Below are 20,506 nucleotides of genomic sequence, written 5' to 3'. Positions count from 1 at the left end.
TTAAATAAAAATTATCATTACATTATATTATTTATATTTTTATTTTACAACTAAATATAAGAATGTGATGATAATTACATTACATTATAATTTTAATTATATTATATAATTAATTATATTGCATTATATCACGCTTTACCAAACATAACTTAAGGGAGTGAGACTCAAATCTAATATTTATCAAATGAATAATGTGCATTTAATCACTAGAGTAAGCTTATGAATTAATAAACAGCATACATGTGTTTAGCTTTAAATAAATAATTAAATATTCTAAAAAAAGTAATTAAATATGATATACGAGTTGTTACGCATGTGCTTAGTGAGAAATGCTAAATGAACGGTGATAATAATTAACATAACAAGTTAACAATGATGCTTACACCAAATCATCATCCTTAAAACATCTCAATAATTTTCTCTTTTTTTTTTTTATATATTCAAAATTAAGAACAGATTTATAAATTAAAATTGAAGAAAAATTTATCAAATTTTAATGCCAATAATATTTTAGATTTTTGTAGAGTAACAATCATATAAAGGATGCCTAGTGTTCTGTTATTGAAATAATAGTATGGTATAAATTAGGTTTAACCCATATATAACTCATTTAAGACCTACTCTCATCATTACTCATGATGGGATTAGCATGAAATTCACTATAATTAATTATCAAAATTAAACCGTTGTATATGTAAAAGTCGTATCTAATAATTTTCTCTTTAGAGGCCCACCTAGAGTGCTAATACTATTGAATTTGGAATAAAAAATTCAAGAACTCCATTAGAGAATTTTACTGAGCAAAATATCAATACCAGTATATTTAAAATTAAGAAAAATTCTTATCAAAATTTGATTCATCGTGGATCCAAGACATAACGTGTATTATAGGATCAACATGTAAAATGTAATTCACATGTTTACTTCTTAAGTCTTTAATACACCAGATCTAAATAAGTTTTTCGCCAGAAATCAGTTCTAATATTCCAGCTTGGTTACATTTTCATTATGATCTAGTAGAACAAGTTTCCAGCATAGGAGTAAGAAAATTGTAAATATCACACAATGGGCATCATTTCTCAAGACACTGTGGTTTGGCTTAACGGAAATGTTGAGGAAACTAATATATACAGATAAGAAAAATAAATAAATAATAAAAAATAGTATTTCTTGGCAGCTGCTCTATTGAAGGAAAAAAAAAACCACTGACACTAGCTCACCAAATTGTATCTTAGGCTTCTGTGGTAGTACTCAACAGATTCCTGAAACTCAGCATTTGGGGGAATCTCAGGTTCTTATTTTTCTTGCTAAAATTTAAAATTGACCATCATGGATAATATTTTGCGTACCATTTTCATTTCTGCTTAAAATACACCACTCAAGAAGCCCCTGCAAGAAAAATAATAAATCAATTAAGATTATGAGACCAAGTGATAATGCTAATTTGGGAAAACATGGATGCTTCTTACCAAAATCCTGAGGCTTTCTTAGCTTGATTTCTGCAAAGAGTAAATCACAACGACACAACCCAAGTTAGGAAAGGAATATTTGTGAGCACTAATTAAGTATACATAAAGGAAGAAAATAAGAAGCAACTTGGAGCTTTGTTAACATATGAATAAAGCAATCAGTGAGCATTGAGTTACCTTGGTTTCCCCAAGAAGGCATCATTTATATCATCACTGCTTGGCTTTTCACTGAATGTTGACAAGATTTCATACTTTTCTCCACCTGAAGGTTGATCCACCCTCTTATATATTTCATAACGGTATGGGTAAGACATCCTGAAATTGTTAGGGAAACAATTACTTTTCAATATTGTCCATAAAAGTACCTCAGGCTGAGAAGAATTTGCAGATGAATGATATATCTTTCTATTTGTTAGTGTCAGTGCAAAAGTTTGTTTGAGACTTGGCCACTTTAAGTGAACAAGATATAAAATTGATTTATGGCTTACATACAAGATCAATTGTTCAAAAATGTTAATAAAAAATATAAAAAATGTCATATAAGAGAAATTCATTACTTGGCCAAAAACATAAACTCCATGAGAGAGTGTCAAGTACATAAGAACATTGAAAGAAGTAAAATGGGAAAAAAGAACCTGGCTTCCTCTAGGTTTTATTGTTGTGAATATGCTCATTTAAGAATTTTAATTAGCAATAAGGTAGCCAACTATGCTTTAATTTTTCTTTTTTGAATGAATGCTCTAAATTAATTTAAAAAAATAATAACTTCAATTAGCAACAAATAAAAGCAATAATAATACTAATCTAAGAGGAGATGTTTAGAATAGCCTGGGATATGTCGATCGAGGCACGCAAATTCTGCACTGTCCTTAGAGGTTAGCTAAGCTACTCCTATGATTGTTTCTTCATATTTGTTTACTTGAACCACCCTTCAACTTAATTGTCCAAGTGTTCATAGAGATAAATCAAAACTGTAATCAAATTTATATGTAATTTACTTGTTTAAGAATCACATTTTTGAACATTAAAAACTTATTAGGCTTCTGCACAGTGACAAAGCCCAAGCCCAGCTGCAAGGCAATAAACAATCCCATTGTGGCAAGGTGCACCCAAGGATAGAGTTGAGATCTAGATCGAGGAAGCATAACTGGGTTATAGCCAAGGGCGGAGCCAGAAATTTACATAAGTGGGGTCACAATTTTATTTTACTTAACTTAAGATAAATATATATATAATAATAAATTATTTACTGAAATGAAAAAAGGACATATATAAATTTTCAATATGTAATAATAATAGAGAAAAAAGAAAATTAAATACATAAAATAATAATTTTCATTATTATTTTAAATTTATAATTGTGCACGATATGAAGATATTATTATAAATAATAAAAGATAATAAATTCTCACTACAATCTCACAATTCACCTTATAAAGCAACACATATTGTCGATATAACCATTAGTATCATCATCAGTAACTTACATTATTATAAATAATTTTAGCTTGTGCTAGAAAAATGTATGATTTTCTTTCTATTGATGTTTCAACCTTATAGCATTATATCTATGAAAACATTTTTAAAAACATAATAATAATAATAATAATAATAATAATAATAATAATAATAATAATAATAAAATTTTGTAAAATAATATAACGTAATATATTGAATTTTTAATCACAAATAAATTTAAAATAAATTAATCAATTATAATAAAAAATCAATATCAAAATAAATTTTAATAATCAAGACATTTTATAATTATTTTAGTACATCAAAATATTAAAATAATCATTACACATTGTATTTACTTAAATCTTTATATATTATTTAGAAGATTAAAATATTATGTAAATGAATTGTATAGTTATAAAATATTTGAAATTAAACTCTTATATATAATTAAACTCTTATATATATATATATATATATATATATATATATATATATACACATTTAAAATATAAAATTGACCCAATTTATATTTTTTTATTAATTTTATTGAAATTCATTTATTAAAATTATTAAATATATTTCATATAATATATCATTTTAAATTTTTTTATAAAGTTGAGTGGGATCAATTGACTATGCTCATTGTAATGTGGCTCAGCCACTGGTTATAGCTTGGATTCCTACAGTTGCAACTGCGTTGAGATGGAGGGGGGCTTCACAAAGAAAGGATGCATGTTCTTTCTACTTCATTAGCCACAAAAGCCACATTCCCTAGTATTTGGATGGTAGGATGACGAAATTATCTAAAATCTGAAGAATTTCTGTTAAGCTCAAAGAACTAACAAGACAAAGAATTGTTTAATGAAAGCACCACAAATACACTAGATCAAAACATGGATAGCTCAGAATTGCTAGTTTTTGTAAAATTCTTACCTAAGAGCTCCCATGATAGGATACTGAGTTCCTGCATAGTAGAGAAGCCGGAAGGAATAGCAATTTTCAAAAGAAGCAGCATACTCCAGTCTCTTTTCTCGGCCCATTGTCTACAGAGGAAGTAGATTAGTAGGGATCTGATGGACTTCTATTATTGTCAATTACCTAAGCTTGCTGATATTGACTTACTTGCATTATGCCACTTGAACCAGGTAAATCCTGAAATTGAAGAGAACCAAAAGAGTATGTTATATATTCATAGAACTAACCATTTAGAGTTTCGTTTACAGAAAGTGGGTTTTGGACTTTTGACTATAACATAATCTGATGCTACAGGAAGGACTAATTATTATGTATGGAAACAAAAGAAAACGAAAATGAAAAGGATGTCCAAATGCACAAGGCCTCCTACATTGTAGCCTCTTGGGACGACGTACACAGAATTTCCCTTGCATTTGCAAGGAGGCTGTTTTAGCAATTTGAACGCATGATCTCTAGCCTCTGGATAAAGCAAGCTCAACAGAAAAGCTAAGAGTAAAAGAAATGAAATAAAACAGAAAACTAAAACATTAATGCGCAATTTATGCAGGCAAGACAGCTGAATCACAGCAAATGATTTTGGATGAAATAGCTAAATCTTGCAACCAATAAGGCACCATATGTCTACAATAAATTAGAAGAAATCCAGATTTTGTGCAGCAAGCACGTCAGCAAATTAGATAGTAAAGAGTTTAGCCCCAAAGGCCCAAACATTAAATGGAGAACAATTCTTGTAGTTGACCCCATCTAAATCTGGACTGGTGCAAAGTTTAGTATGGTAATGCATGTCCATTAATTGTACTCTCTGTACCATGTCCTAACAACATTAGAATATTAAAGATGTTCCTATTCACACAGCCATCAAGTACATATATGAAAATCAGGATAGGTGTACCCTTTTTCTTTCTTAATGTGGAAATCATTCTATGATAAGAAATTCAGCTAAACAATAGATAAGGATATTGACCTTCAGCCTAGGATTAACAAGAATAACTGGTCGATTCCCAGCAGAATCTGTCATGGCCTTTAGATCCTGTATATTTAATTTAAGGTTAAAATAAAAAAGATCTAACTAAAACATGCCAAATAAATGTCTTTAGTAATGACATAATGAAGCATTTTCTCTCTAGTCTAGCTCCTTACATCTATAATGCAATTCCCTACTGCATTTTGAGGTGCCACTAATATGAAGATGTCATCCTGTTCCTCAACTTCTCTTGCACCTGTAATTGAGAGAAAATAATAAAATTAAAAAAGTTAATAAATAGGACTCACTCAATAATTACTGTACAAAGTTAATGCTTAGATAAGATATAATTTCCCTTTGAACCTTCTAAATCACCAAAACCAGCAAACAAGAAAACTGTTGCAGCATAGATTGCACTAGAATTTATATAATAAAAATTTTCTGGACCTGTCTGTCATTATAATTTTAAAATGAGAATTCTTCAGATAAGTTATGAGAGTGAAAAGATGATAGGGATAAACCAACGACATGGATCGAAGCAGTCAAAGAATATTCAGCATCTCTATATATTCCTGAAAATAGAGTCCTAAACAAGGTAGAATGGAGGATAAGGATTCATGTAGCAGACTCCAACTAATAAGATTGACACTAGACTAAGTTGATTATTTATTCTAATGAGCTCTTGAATTGCATGAATAAAATTCTAACTATTTGACCTGTACATATAATCTCAGAAGAATACATACACAGGAGAGACAAGGATGATGCTGAGAAAAGTTTACTTTATAGGACAACAAAGAAGATATGGATGGTAGTTATATTCTATTTGACAAGAGAGAACAAATTAATGACATGCATTCTATTGGTGGCTGGATTATGACGTAAATCACATTGAAAATTAATAAGATAATTACAGTGGAGAGAAAGATAAAGAAAGAAGGAAAGAATGCTATATTGGAAAAGAGTTCCAAACATTTAATATGTTATCATATTGCCTCACACAGCGGCAATATAATTGCTGCAATAAAAACGAACAAACATTGATGGTTATGAATCTTTAAATTTGTTTGCTAAAAGATTTTATGCCTCTGGATGTTCACACATGAAATAAAGTCTCTTCTGCGGAAATCAACAAGATCACTGCTAGACAGGGAGAGTAGCTAAAGGAGTTGGTAAATATCTACCACTTTGTGATAGAAACAGCTGCTTATGCTTCAACTTGTGGGCTGACTATAACATACTATGTGCCTCCATTCAGTGCATTAGTAGAATATATATGCTTAAATTAATGAAACGGATTAGAATTTTTCATATTTTTTGTCTTGGTTACCCAATTTTAAGCAGCCAAAGATGCAATTCATTTGTGAGGGACCAAACTATTTTCAAATGTTAATGAATGCAACTTGCAAGTGATTTACCAAATTCCCAACACTCCGGGTGTATGATGTTATGTAGAAGTGTTTTATGTTATTTATCATCATGTTATAAACGACATACAAGCCTTTTCACAACTGTTTTGGAGAAGGAATGAATTATCAAAAGAATTACAAAAAAAAAAAAAAAATCCTGGATAATATAACCCATCTAGTATGGAAAAATACCAGATAGAGGCAACATGAAATTGCAAGCATTATGTCATAAAAGAAAATATTTTCAATATAATCTTGTACCTATAGATCCAATCTTGATAAACGTTCCCAGAGCTCCATAATCCCCCCAATCCATAAACTCCAAGATCTTTCGAGTACCTGAAAGTTGCAGTGGCATTCCAGCAAGCGCGCCTTGCCCCATAGACCCTTGAACACAAACCTGAATGACAGAACAAATCTCTAAATAAACAGTTGAAACAAGCAACTTTATAGTACTGTATATCCGCCGAATGCAAACTACCTTGACACGTTTTCCATCATCAGCAAATGAAAGAGCAAGAACTCGAACCAGTTCCATCAAGGTGCCTATCCGATAAACATCCTGCATCACAAGAGAGGGTCAAATCCAAATAAATTTACAGGGAACTTAAAATACAAATTCCCTTACCATTTCTGGGTTCAGCTCTGGAATAGCAATCTCCACCTGTCAATTTGGAATAACAGGACAGACAGAAGTTAATGCAGCATTGGTGGGAACATGATTATGAATTCTAAATCTATAGAGTAAGACATTTTATTTAACTGCAACTACAAGTACAAAACAGTTTCTCTCTCTTCACATAAACACAAACAGAAATACAGACAAACAGACACCAGACAAGCATTTTTTTATGCATTGCTAACATACGAAATTTGTTCCTTGCTATTAGTAGAACGAAAATAATTTCTTGCCCAAGCCTAACTACTCTTCTTTAAAATATATATATATATCTAGTGCAATGATTCTATATTACATGTTCTGGCTTTCAAGATTCAAAGGAACTATGCAATTCATTGCCATTTGCCAATGATGTCTGACATCAATGATAAGACCGCCACCTGAGTGGTAGAAGTCAAGGCTTTGATCTTATTAACAATAAAGGAAAAAGGTCATTAATGCCATTTGATGGAAAAAACAAAATTAACAAATAAAAGTCTATTGCTTAATGAGGAATGAAATTCTCAAAGTTTCGCAGCTAGATTTTTATACATCAAATTTCTCTTCCAGGAGGCTAGTGTGGAAGTTAAAACTCAGCCACTGGACCTATATGGTTTTAAAGCTACATTCAGACCAAAGAAGACCAACTGGGAAAATCTGCTCTGGATTAGGTTAACAATAAGAAAGTATGATTGATATACATGAGTGCTGCCTGCCTATCCTTCACCAACTAAATAAGGGAAGATTAATCCATCATTTCCGGGAAATGATTTCCCTCAATCAAGTGCATTGAAATTCATCAATTCTTTAAATTCAGAGGTATAATTTAACATGATAATGTAAAACTCATTGCAAATGGCTGCAGAACAAAGTTAAACAGTTAAATGAATTCAACAAATGCAATATAGAAGGCAACTTGTTGCTTGATTAATAACAAAACCCTGTTATTTGCAATCATGGTTATCAAATATCTAATTGAAAAGAGCTGAACACTTATATCTAACCTTTAATCGCATTCTTCCATCATTTACAGCTCTCTGTGTGCCTTGCAGAACATCATCATAAAAATAATTCCGGATTTCTCTGGAATGAGGGATATTGTTTAATCTAGTAGGAATTCCTCTCCATTTATCCTGTAAAAAATTAAAAAGAAATGAGAGAAAAATATATACTACTTTGCTTTCATTAAAGGAAAAACAAATTTGACGAAAGAAAAAAAAATTATTAAATTGTACTGTTCCCAGTATAACTGTATACCTGGTAAACTGGTGCCTGATTAGAACTGCTCTCACCTTCTGGTTTTACGTTTCCTGGAATAGAGATAGAAAAAATAAGCTTGCATAAATCACAGAAGTTGAAGTTAACAACTGATATATAGTATGAAGTCATATGAATAATAGGATTTCACAACACAGATCAAAGTTTCACATGCAGTCAACAGTCGTCAACTTGTTGAATATGTACATATATTAAATTTTAAGCTGCTTAACTTGAAAGCAAGCACAAGGCCACATGTTCAAAAAAATTCTTATAAAAAAGAAAACCATAAAATCATGAAGTCCCAAAAATTTTAATATAGATGTCGCATATAATGTGGTGGTATAGGCTTCGGAAACAAGCATCAAGGAAGCAAAAATGGCATAGAAGTAAGCAACACATAGTAGCAGCAACCTGGTGTTAGCCCAAATAACAGGCCAGGTCAGGGGAGAAAGTGACAGTCTGGGATATTAGAGCCCTTTTGATTTGCTTTGGAAATGGAAATGAAACACAACTCCTTTCACTTATTCACTAAACAAAGAAATGAACAAATCTTTTTTTTTTTTTTTTTTGTGATATTGTGTTTGAATCACTGCAATACAGGTGGAAATGAAATCAAGTTATGAGTATTTTCTGTAATTACCATTATGTTTAATTGTTCCAAAAATAAAACCAAAGTCAGAATCTTGGAATCAAATCTCTTGGTGAATTAAACTAAGTTTTTTATAGCCAACAGATAAATTCAAGAATCCGTCTAAAACATGTTCATGCAATGCAAATATTTTTCTTCTTGACCAGTGTAGGACAAGCAATGAACTAGACTATAAAATCCAATCAACATGCAAACTTACATGATGCACTTTGAAAAATTTACCAGATTTAATCAATTTCACTTTATCTTTCTGCACTTCAGACAGCAAAGAATATATTTCTTCAAAAACTACTTCTTTTGGGCGGCTTCCATCAATCTGAATTTTAAAAAGATAATGCAACATATAAAAATTGCTGGCAGTGAATTCATATAATCTGTAAAAGAACAGAAATGATAAGAAAGTTTGAAGTTACCGTCTTCATAATGTTCGAATAAGTGGATAAAATTGCTTCAACATTTTGCTTGTATATTTCAAGACGCGACTTTACCTAACACAAGTTGAGGAAAATACTTGTCAGGTGTCAAATACTTGAGTTAGATTAAATTATAAAAGAGTTTCAACTTTCAAACAGATAACAGAATAAATGTTTGAGTACATTGTTTCATGAAAAGCAAATGGGCATTTATAAACTTAATCATAACCAATTAAACAGAAAACTGCAGGGCATTAGCTTATAACACACAACTTAGAAACAAAAACTATTGGAGGTAGTTTTAAAAATAGAATCTTGTTACTTGTAACCTACAAAATAGTTAAATGTAAAAGCAAGTTTTTTATATGACATCAGTTTCATCACCCAAAAGTCTTAAATACATGGAAAACATGAAAAAAAAAAAATTGCTATGTGCATTGGCTTCTACATCAGGAGGGAAAGGGCATTTCAAATTACACAAGTACGTGACATGAGAAATTCAGGTTCTGTTTAGTTGTGGAAAACAACACCTGTTTTCCAGAAAATTTTTCTAAGAAAATGGAAAACAAAATTTATTGTTTAGTTGTTAAAATTTTCTAAATAGAAAATTCGAAAATGTTTTTCCAAATTTTCCATTTTTACATTACGTTCCAGAGAACACCTCAAGTAATTCTCCATGTTTTTTTTTTAAAGAACCGAGAAGTATTCTTTAAGTGAAAACATGGAATTTCCCATGTTTTGCTTCCTTGCAGCATTTTGGTGCTGGCTTTGAATCCCAGCACCAATAATCTTGGTTTTTTTTTTTTTTTTTTTTTTTAAATATTTTTGTTGATGTTAGACCAGTTGGTCTCATAATCATGCAGCATGGTATTCAAGTCCCAAGGATTCCAATCTTTTTATGCAAGTTTTTATTATTAAAATGTAAATAATTTAAAAATTTTCAATTAAAATGCTACATCAACAAATTTATATCTAGATAAAAATCAAGGTCAAACCTCAATGCACGCTATCTTCATGCTTTTAATTTTTTAATAAACCACATTATTATTAGTATTTAAATTTTATGCTACCAGAAAATATTTAGACCATTTTCATAATGTTTGTCATGGTATTTATAGATTTAAGATGTATTTATAAATTGACAAGAATTTCAATCTGATCCAAAAATATTCATATAACTTCTTTTGATAATTTATTCAAACAATTAGCATTTAACATGTAAGTTTTTATTTTAACCAAAAAAAAAAAGAGCTAAGTGAAATAGAAAAATAGAGTTCTAGAAAATTAACAAGTGAACATTTTTTTTCCAGATTTTCAATTTTTCAATTGGAAAATGGAAAATTAGAAAACATGGAAAACTGGAAAATGAAAATGGAAAAAGTTTTCTATAACTAAACAAAGCCTCAACTTCTCCCTCCCTTCTCTTAAGCCTTTTTCAACAACTCAACTCAACTCAACTAAGCCTTTATCTCAAAAATTTGGAGTCAACTATATGGATTCGCTTTCTCCACTCTAAAGGATTTTGGGTTAAATCCTCAGAAATGTGTAATACTTCTAGGTCATGTTGTACTACTCTCCTCCAAGTCAATTTAGGTCTATTCCTTTTTTTCTTTCTATCCTCTAATCTAATATGCTCTACTTGTCTAACTGGAGCCTCCGTATGTCTACGTTTCACATGACCAAACCAACTCAATCTCCCTTCTCTCAACTTATCTTCAATTTGCACCATTCCTACATTTTCTCTAATACTCTCATTACAGACTTTATCTAGTCTAGTATGGCCACTCATCCACCTTAACATTCTCATCTCTGCAACTCTTATCTTAGACGCATATGACTCTTTCAGTGCCCAACACTCACTACCATATAACATAGCCGGTCGTATGACTGTACGGTAAAATTTTCCTTTCAACTTATTGGGAATCTTGCGATCACATAAAACTCCCGTGGCACGTCTCCACTTCAACCATCCGACTTTAATCCTATGACTAACATCCTCCTCACATCCCCCATCTACTTGAAGGACTGAGCCTAGATATTTAAAGTGATTACTTTGGGACAGTACCACTCCATTCAAACTAACTCCTTCCCTATCACCAGTTTGGCCTTCACTGAACTTGCAATGCATGTATTATGTCTTTGTTCTACTTAACTTAAAACCCTTTGACTCTAGAGTACTTCTCCCAAGCTCTAGCTTTATATTTACTCCTTCTCGTGTCTCATCTATCAGAATAATATCATCCGCAAACATCATGCACCAAGAAATACTCTCTTGTATATGTTTCATCAATTCATCTAAAACTAATGTAAAAAGGTAAGGTCTTATGGTTGATCCTTGGTGTAATTCAATTGAGATCGGAAAATCTCTTGTGTCCCCTCCCACTGTGCACACAATAGTAGTTGCTCCTTCATACATATCTTGCAACACTTGTATGTACCTAATAGATACCCTCTTTTGTTCTAACACATTCCATAAGACATCTCTTGGAACACTATCATAAGCCTTCTCCAAATCAATAAAAACCATGTGTAGATCTTTCTTCACATCTCTATATTTCTCCTTCAAGCTTCTAATGAGAAAGATCGCTTCCATAGTTGAATGACCGGGCATGAAACCAAATTGATTGAGATAGATAGAAGTATCATGACGTAATCGATGCTCCACAATTCTCTCCCACAACTTCATAGTATGGCTCATGAGTTTAATTCCTCTATAGTTTGAGCAACTCTGTATGTCTCCCTTATTTTTAAAAATAGGTACTAAAAAACTCCTCCATTCATCAGGCATTTTCTTTGAGTTTAGAATCTTATTAAATAATTTAGTTAACCATACCACTCCCATATCTCCTAAACACTTCCACACTTCAATTGTTATTTCATCGGGTCCACAGGCTTTACCCACTTTCATTCTCTCAAGTGCTTCCTTTACTTCTAAAGATCTAATCCTTCTCGTATAATTTACATTCTTTTCTATTGTTCTATAGTCTATATTCACGCTATTACTATTTTGACTATTATTAAAGAGATCATTAAAATAATTTCTCCATCTTTCTTTAATGTCTTCATCTTTCACCAACACTTTTCCTTCTTTATCCTTAATGCACCTAACTTAATTGAGATCTTGATATTTCTTTTCTCTCCTCCTTGCTAATCAATAAATATCTTTCTCCCCTTCTTTAGTTCCAAGTTTCTCATATAACTTTTCAAAGGTTTGTGCTCTTACTTGACTAACTGCCTTTTTTGCCTCTTTCTTTGTTATCTTGTACTGTTCATATGCCTCATTATTATCACATTTAGGTAATTTCTTATACCATTCCCTTTTTCTCTTCACTGCCTTTCGTACTTCCTCATTCCACCACCATCTCTCTTTTGAGGGTGGTCCATGTCCTTTAGACTCTCCAAGTACTTTTCTAACTACTTCTCTAATCTTTGATGCCATCTATATCCATATATCATTGGCCTCCATATCCAGCTTCCATACTTCAGACTCGAGAAGCTCATTTTTGAACTTCACTTGCTTTACTCCTTTGAACTCCCACCACTTTGTTCGAGCTACACTATTTCTTCTAACCTTATTTGAATTGTTCCTAAACTTGACATCCAAGACCACCAACCGATGTTGACTTGTTAAAGCCTCTCCGGGAATGACCTTACAATCCTTGCATAGAGCTCTATTTGTCTTCCTGGTTAAGAGGAAATCGATTTGGCTTCTATGTTGCCCACTTTTGAAAGTCACTAAATGTGACTTTTTTTATAAAGTAAGTATTTGCTAGTATTAGGTCGTACGCTATAGCAAAATTCAGGATGCTTTTTCCCTCCTCATTTCGACTGCCAAAATCAAAACCTCCATTAACATTCTCATAACCTTGTCTATCACTTCCTACATGTCCATTCAAATCTCCATCAATGAAAACATTCTCTTCATTCGGTATACTTTGCATTAAATCATCCATATCTTTTCAAAACTTTTGTTTACTCTCACTATCTAGTCCTATTTGTGGGGCATAAGCACTAACTACATTTATTGTTTCTCCTTCTACTCTCCTTTCCGGTAAACCACAGTTTGTACCATGAATTACCCACTTCCTTACTTTTCTCTCCTACCCATTTAGTCTTCTGAATGCAAGCAATATTCACCCTTCTCCTTTCCAAGGTATCCACAAGCTCCATTAATTTTCCTATAAGTGATCCAACATTCCAAGTACCAACCATGATCCTCCTCCTATCCTGTTTCTTCCTAATTGGTCTCCTTCTATGATATCTTCAATTGTTTTCTATGTCTATCTTGTGTTCTGTTACACTATCTGTTCTACTATCTGTCACACTATCTGTTCTACTATCTGTCATATGGACTAACTTTTTTACCCACACCTGTCCATGATATGGGAACCCTTGCTCACTTAACACCACACCCGAGCGCCGGCATGGCGCGTCGCTTTCGGTGAACGCCCTACACCCTTGCATATTTCTCACTACACCTAGGCTCCAATGTAGCGCGTCATAAGTAGAGGACGCCCCAACGTTTATATCATTTGAATCCATATCATAAGTTGTGACGAAATTTTTACGCTGATTGTCACCTACCGCAACCCTCCTCCTTTATCCGGGCTTGGGACCGGCTAAGCCCAAACTACTTAGGCGGAGTTTCTTAAGCCTTTTTCAACATAAGCAAATATGTCTTTGAGCAGATCTTACCATAATTCAGTTAAAATTCTGTTTTGGTGAGTTATTACACATATTAAAAAACCAAGCCTTCTAAAATGCAAAAAGGAGAAGGTGGTGCATTTGATAAGTCATGAGAACTATCTGTACCACATATGTTGATTCTGTTCCTCTAGCATGCCTGGAGTTATGGCTGGATTATTAAATTAATCTTTATTTAATAAGTATTGTATGAATATATAGCTCAACTACAGATGAAGAATGTGGTCATTCAGTTGATTGAATTGATCTCTGCATATGGTCTTCAAAAGTACGTAAAAGAAATGGAACAATGAGCAATAAGAAACAAAGGTAAAATATAATTGTACATGAGTGTTCATGTAAGCATATGCAAATTGTGGTCTTACTTTTTCCTCAGTGTCATCCGGACGGGTTATAAGTCTCGCTTTGATCTCCTCAGTCTCTGGAGGGAAATTTTTTATGTGGTAAATCTTCCCTGTCACTGGGTCTAGTCTTCTTCCAACACATCTGTCGATCAGAATTTCATCAGGAACCTGAGTATTAAAAGATGTATTTCATAAATAATTTTTTACTCATGAACTGAAGTGACATCTTCAAAGACAGTAAAAATGTTACATAACTTTTGAGTTAAAAATTTTTAAGATGCTAGAAAAATCAAAGATGGATATGCAAATACTTAATTACTACAGAGAATAATGACACCTTTAAAATTGAATCATTTAAGTATCCAACACATGAGAAAATTTAATAACATATCACCCATATAAAATAAAATGCTGGCAATACAAACATGTGATTTCTTTAGCAGTGTTAACAATTAAATAAAAGTAACATTCATAGACTCAAACATAAAGAGTTTAGCAATTTGCAGTAGCTTTACATCGGTTCCATGAATAGAGAGACTTACATGTACATTGATGAAAACTGATTTAGTGGGACAGGAGCATGCTGCCTACTACTCATGATCAAGGGGGTTCCCCACGGCCACACCCCATGCGAGTGGGAGGGAGTATGAACATGGCCCACTCAATAATTTCTCATATATTGACAGAATCATATGGAACTTTTGTTTCTTGTGCAGAAGTTGTATGACAATGAATATGTCAGTTCTTACAAAATGAAAATAAAAAAGCTACCAAATAATTTCTCAGGAGTAGAAGGGCAACAATATCAGATGATAATCAAATTACAAGCAGAGATAATGTGAAGATGAAATTTACGTACATCCAACACAACATAAACATCTGGTCTAATCTTCAATTTTTCCAAACTTTCTGCTTGGGCCAAACTTCGTGGATACCCGTCTAATAGCCACCCTTTTTGCTTTACATCTTCACGAGATAATCGTGCTGTCACCATCTACAAAATAAAACATTTGTTTATAGACCATTAAAGAAAGTAAAGAGAAGAACTCTACTAGTGATTTAATTCTGCAGTACAGCTGCCACAATTTCATCGGGAACCAGACGACCAGCATTCATGAACTCTTTAGCTTTTTCTCCAATATCTGTCCCAGCAGATACTTCAGCCCTCAGTAGATCACCCGTTGATATATGCACCAATCCAAACTGCAGAATCAAGAGACACCAAAAAAACTAGTGAAAATATGCAAGCCATTGCTTCAATTTGAGAGACTGGGGCTGCAAGATACTCTTTCAGAAAACCAAAAAAATAAGCAAAATATGCAGTGAGACTACCATCTTCTACCACAAGCTCAACACACCTACTTTTACTCAAAGGAGAAAAAAGAAAGAACTTTCTCCAACCAGGCACAATTTTTTGAACCCTAGTATTCTTAATTCTGGCATCTTATTAGGTTAATCTTGGCTGTCAGTAGTGGATAATCGGTACTATCATGCTAATTAGAATTCTGAGAAAATTAAGAAAATAATAAAAAAAAGTCACATTGGTAAGAATTCAGAAATTTGGTTCACATCATTAAAAAAAAAAAAAAATCAATAACACAAATTCAGGGCAGCCTTTCCTCATTGGCTGTCCAAACATCACTCACCATATATTTTTACTCAACAGCGAGCCGAGTGTTGAGACATTACCATAATTTTTACTCAGCAGCAAGCTAAGTGTTGAGACATTACAAGAAATTTTCCAAGAAAAATTAAAATTTTTTGGAAAAATACTCCAAATCTTAGCAAGTAACAATAAGAATCACATAAATGGCTTGAAACGAAGAAAGACGAAACAAATATACTAAATTGAGATTATAAACATGAAATGGGATTACCTTGTTCACCATTAGCTCGCACTGAGTGCCTTTCCCGGATGCCGGTGCTCCTGATATCATGACCTTCAATGGTTCACTTGTGGAACAATGGACCTTCAAAACCTGCCCAAACGAAATTAACAGAGATTAAACAGTAGGAATTTGTGTTTATAACCCATGAAAGCACGCAAAAGGCAAACCTTGGGTTTTGAGTTTCGCCTGATATGGGTGTTGAAGTTGGGAGCAAAGGAGAGGAGACGGCGAGGCTGGTGAGAAGATGGTTGGAAAGAAAGAGAGAAAGAAGAAGAACAAGAAGAAGAAGAAGAAGGGTAGGGACAGGAAGTGGAAAGAGGGAAAAGAGATGGTGCGGAAGAGGAAGTGGTGGCGTGGAGAGATGAAAGTGAAGTGGGCAACATTGTTGGTTGCTGTGTTCGTTCCACAGACGCACACAGAGAGCTTAGAGAAAGGAAGGCTTTAGGAGGAGGTAGCCATCAACGGATTAACTGACACCACACATTTTTGGGTTTTTTTTTTTTTTTTAAAAAAAATTGTAATGGATTTTAATCTTTTAATTATTAAATATCGAGTTTAATCTACACTAAAAAAATATTAATCTGTGCCACATCAATTAGAAATTTATCAATTCATTAATCTACGTTGCATGTTATTTTATTTATTTTATATATTTATTGTTTTTTTTTAGATATAATTTTTTATTAAGTTTTTATATATATAATATAATATTATATAATATATTAATAAATTATCAATAAAATCTAATAATTTATTATCCTAATGTCAAATTATGATAAATGTATATTGCTTCTAATTAAAATTTATTTGTATTTTTTAATTTTTTTATATGTTAAGTTTATTAATTCTAACCAAAATAGAAATGTATTTTATTTTTAAGTCAAATTCTTTGATTTTATTATTTATGTATTTTAGGGTTGATTTAATTCACTATTATATATTTTAGTAGAGCATAATATATTAATTGAGAAATTTTTTATATAATTAAGACATTATTGTAAAATTATTTATGGTATTAGGATTTAATAATCTTAACACAAAAATTAGACTCGGAATAGAATTGACATTTATCACTTGTCAAATAAGTAATTTTATTTATTTATTTATGAAACACAAAATTATTTTTTAATTAATTAAAATTTAACATTTTAAATTTTTAAATATTTAGAACAATTAAAAATCAGTAGAATTGATTCAATATTTATGAATTTTTATTAATTTATTATAAAAGAATTTTTAAGATTATAGAATTATCAAATTTTTAGAAATTATAATAAAATTTTTAGTATAAATAGAATTTATGTAACACCCCTAATTTTTTTAAATTTATTATTTTGTGGATAAATATTAATATTTTATTTTATTTAAATTTTAGAAAATTATTTGAAATTTTTCGGATTTTAAAAATCGGGTTTGATTTTTCGAAAATATAAAACTTTGATGATTTTTAAAAATTAATTTAAAGACCACGTGGCAAAACTACAAATATATTTGGACTCTACGCATTTCTTTGATTTTTCTAGAATTTTTTCAGAATTTTTGGATCTCGTTTTCGATCCAATGTAAAGTAAAAATTTAAAATTTTATATCCTGAATCGAACCGGCCGAATCGAACTGATCGAATCGGACCGGCCATTTCCTTTTCTTCTTCCCTCCGCCCGCGCGTCTGACACTCCCCCTTTCTCTCTTGTTTTCTCTCTCCTCTCTCCTCCTCTCACCGAGTCGCCGCTGCCTCAGCCTTCCCAGCTCGCCGGAGCGCCACCCCAGCTTGTCCCCCTCGCCAGCCGTTGCCAGAGGCGCTGGAAAAATGTGCCCGAAGACGCCCCAACGCGCAGCGCGTCATTTCATCTTCCTGAGCTGATTTCGGCTGATCCGGCCACCAATCGGACCGGGTCTTGTGTCAAACCTTTTCTACACCTTGAGAGCTTTCCATAAACACCAAGAATATCAAAATCCATCGAGTGGTTTGCCCAATTTTTGTCCGGGAAGTTTTAGCCCATTTTGATTTTTGGGCTAAATTTCTCGCAAACCGTGAACTCCACGAGAAAACTGAGAGTATTGGAGTGCTCCACTCATCGAGAGCTTCGCGGCAATACCAATTTCAAAATATTCCGACACTATTTTTTGGTGGGTCCCACAAAATTTCATAGTATTTTTCCAAGCACTAAATGAGCTTAGAAAATTCCGTAAAAAATTATATACTAACCCCCGTGTTGTGGGCTTCGTGTAGGTACATTTAATTCACGGAAATTCAACGGTTACCCGGGTCTGTAAATTTCAGGCCGAGCAGACAGGCTATCAAAAAAGTCTCAGAATTGGGTCTAGATTTTGGGTATCCCACCATTATCAGACGTCCCGAGCGCGTTCCCAAGGTCAGAATCGGTATAGGTAAACTCGAACCTTACTTTTTCTTAATTATCTAGTGCTTAAATTGGATTAAAAATTCATAGAATATTCGTGGTAGCTTAGAAAATTATGATTCCTTTTGCATTATCTTAGTAATATTGCTAAGGACCGCGGAGCAAAGTTTTAGAATTTTTAGAGCTCATTTGAGTAGTTTTTGCAAAAGGTTTAATTATAAGGACTAAACTGTAATTTTCCATATTGTGATTGTTGATTGTTTGGATGGGCCCAGGAGGGGCTATGTGATGTGATTGAGTTGTGGGTGTATGGTTTGTAGATATAGAAGTGCGTTTTAAGCCCTTTTATAGGTTGGGTAGGTCCTAGGTATTAGGGAGACTCTACCGAATTTTCGACACGACTTAGGACATCTTTGGTCTTTTCTTAGTTTGCATTGAGTCAAATATATTAAATAATTATAATAAAATTTTCAGGTGAGCCGGAACAGCCTTCCTCCTCCGCCTAGCCGCCATAGTGACTTCGATTAAGTTTGTGAGTAAAATATTAATTTTAATTGTAATTTCGATATTATTATATGTTCAAGGATGCCCATGTATCACATATAAATATGTATCTATATAGTTAAACACTAGACACGTTTTATATTGCATTCATAATTGTTGAAGTACCATGGATGTTGTTTGTGGTAATTTGGAGCAGTGTGTGTGCGTGGCGTATGTGTGGTATGGTATTGGATATGGACAAGACGGGTAGACATGGCTTGAGAGACACTCACTGGGACCCGGTCCTTCGGGTTAGACATGGCTTGAGAGACACTCCCTGGGAACCCTTCATTTGGTTTATTAAGCGAAAGTCAGGCTTGAGAGACACTCGTTGGCAGAGGTTGGATTAAGAGGGTTGTATAGGGGATTAGCTTCTCTATATGTATTGTTTGACAGTGTTGGGTGTGTGAGTGCTCTAAATTGCCTTTTTGCTATTATGATATGAAAATTATGACGATGTTGCATTTCACTCCACATGGTCCATGAGCTTTAGATAGATTATGGTTAAAATTAATATTTTACTCTCTAAGTCGAACGCTCACTCCTGTTCATCTATTTTTCCAGGCTACAGGAGGATTATTTATTGTGGCTAACCTGCTCTTCTTCTTCGCAGGTCCATTGATAGTATTTAATGTACTTTATACAATTGAGTTAAATTTTTAGACTCCGCATGTGTTAGAAGCAATTATTTTTATTTTAGGCCTGTATTATAAAAATTATATTGAACCTGTAAAATTATTAACTGTATGCATGATGGAATTGGATGAGGGAGCTGAGCTCTCATTTGAGTAATGACATTTTGATTATGTGAAGGGTGAGCTGAGCTCACCAATTTATTATATATATTGTGTTTACAGGTCGGGCAAGTCAAAAACCCCCTGTTAAATGGTCCATTTTATGGCCGGACTTTATCTAGTTGGATTCTTGAAATTGGGCCCAAATGGGCCTTAGAGTTGGGTTGAGGAATAATTAGGCTTACTACGGGCCTTGGGGGCTTTAGGCTGGCCCAGGTCCTAGTGCCGGTCCGACCCATAAGTTGGATCGTGACAAATGTGGTATCAGAGCTTAGGCTCCAGATTCATAGGGAATATTTGTCTAAAGTGTTTGGAAGAGTCTAATAGGAGTCACATGTGAAGAATAGGGTCCACATTCGTCTTGCATTGTCATCTTTGCTTCTAGTTTCTGCTTTATATAATTGTGTATAAATATAAGTCTATAAAGCTGTGTAATATGCTGTTTTGAATTTTTGTGGGCTAATGCTGCTGAATTTCAGGAAAATGCGTAGAAGCAGAAGAGCTGCCACTGCACCAAAATTGGATGTGCCTGACGAGGTGTCAGCACAGGATGAGGCGCCTGGCCCGAGGAGGCGGGGTAGGAGGCCTAGAGCTGATCAAGTAGAAGAGTAGCT

General features: G+C 33.0%; 1 protein-coding gene across 3 annotated transcripts; it reads right to left on the bottom strand.

Annotated features, from left to right (window-relative positions):
• Positions 1-901: 901 nt before the first annotated feature.
• On the bottom strand, positions 902-16,662 carry LOC110649819 (adenylate kinase 5, chloroplastic). 3 transcript variants are annotated; one of them, XM_021804531.2, is made up of 20 exons: positions 16,363-16,662; positions 16,184-16,285; positions 15,381-15,509; positions 15,166-15,300; positions 14,328-14,474; positions 9,259-9,333; positions 9,068-9,161; positions 8,194-8,246; positions 7,941-8,069; positions 6,907-6,942; positions 6,760-6,840; positions 6,540-6,678; positions 5,046-5,125; positions 4,870-4,935; positions 4,053-4,082; positions 3,864-3,973; positions 1,647-1,784; positions 1,470-1,499; positions 1,350-1,389; positions 902-1,262 (listed from the first exon to the last, which is right to left on the bottom strand). In XM_021804531.2, exons 1-19 carry the CDS (start codon positions 16,576-16,578, stop codon positions 1,365-1,367), a joined length of 1,815 nt encoding a protein of 604 aa, XP_021660223.2. In that variant the 5' UTR covers positions 16,579-16,662; the 3' UTR covers positions 902-1,262; positions 1,350-1,364. The 3 variants fall into 3 exon arrangements, with proteins under 3 accessions (XP_021660223.2, XP_021660222.2, XP_057995553.1); XM_021804530.2 differs by having other exon boundaries at positions 902-1,389; positions 16,363-16,661; XM_058139570.1 differs by lacking the exons at positions 902-1,262; positions 1,350-1,389 and having other exon boundaries at positions 1,466-1,499.
• Between the last annotated feature and the right edge of the window lie 3,844 nt (positions 16,663-20,506).

This window comes from Hevea brasiliensis, chromosome 17, assembly GCF_030052815.1.
Source record: "Hevea brasiliensis isolate MT/VB/25A 57/8 chromosome 17, ASM3005281v1, whole genome shotgun sequence".
Classification (NCBI taxonomy): domain Eukaryota; kingdom Viridiplantae; phylum Streptophyta; class Magnoliopsida; order Malpighiales; family Euphorbiaceae; genus Hevea; species Hevea brasiliensis.
Note: the sequence above shows the minus strand (reverse complement) of the source record. Positions and strands in the feature narration are given on the sequence as shown.

Bases quoted from the DNA above. Each gene is read 5' to 3' on its own strand.
- LOC110649819 (XM_021804531.2), bottom strand. From the start codon at position 16,578: ATGTTGCCCACTTCACTTTCATCTCTCCACGCCACCACTTCCTCTTCC. The intron at 4,083-4,869 runs GTCAATATCCTT...CTTCAATTTCAG, and splicing joins TTGTTAATCCTAGGCTGAAG to GATTTACCTGGTTCAAGTGG. The intron at 1,500-1,646 runs GTAACTCAATGC...TACTCTTTGCAG, and splicing joins GCCTTCTTGGGGAAACCAAG to AAATCAAGCTAAGAAAGCCT.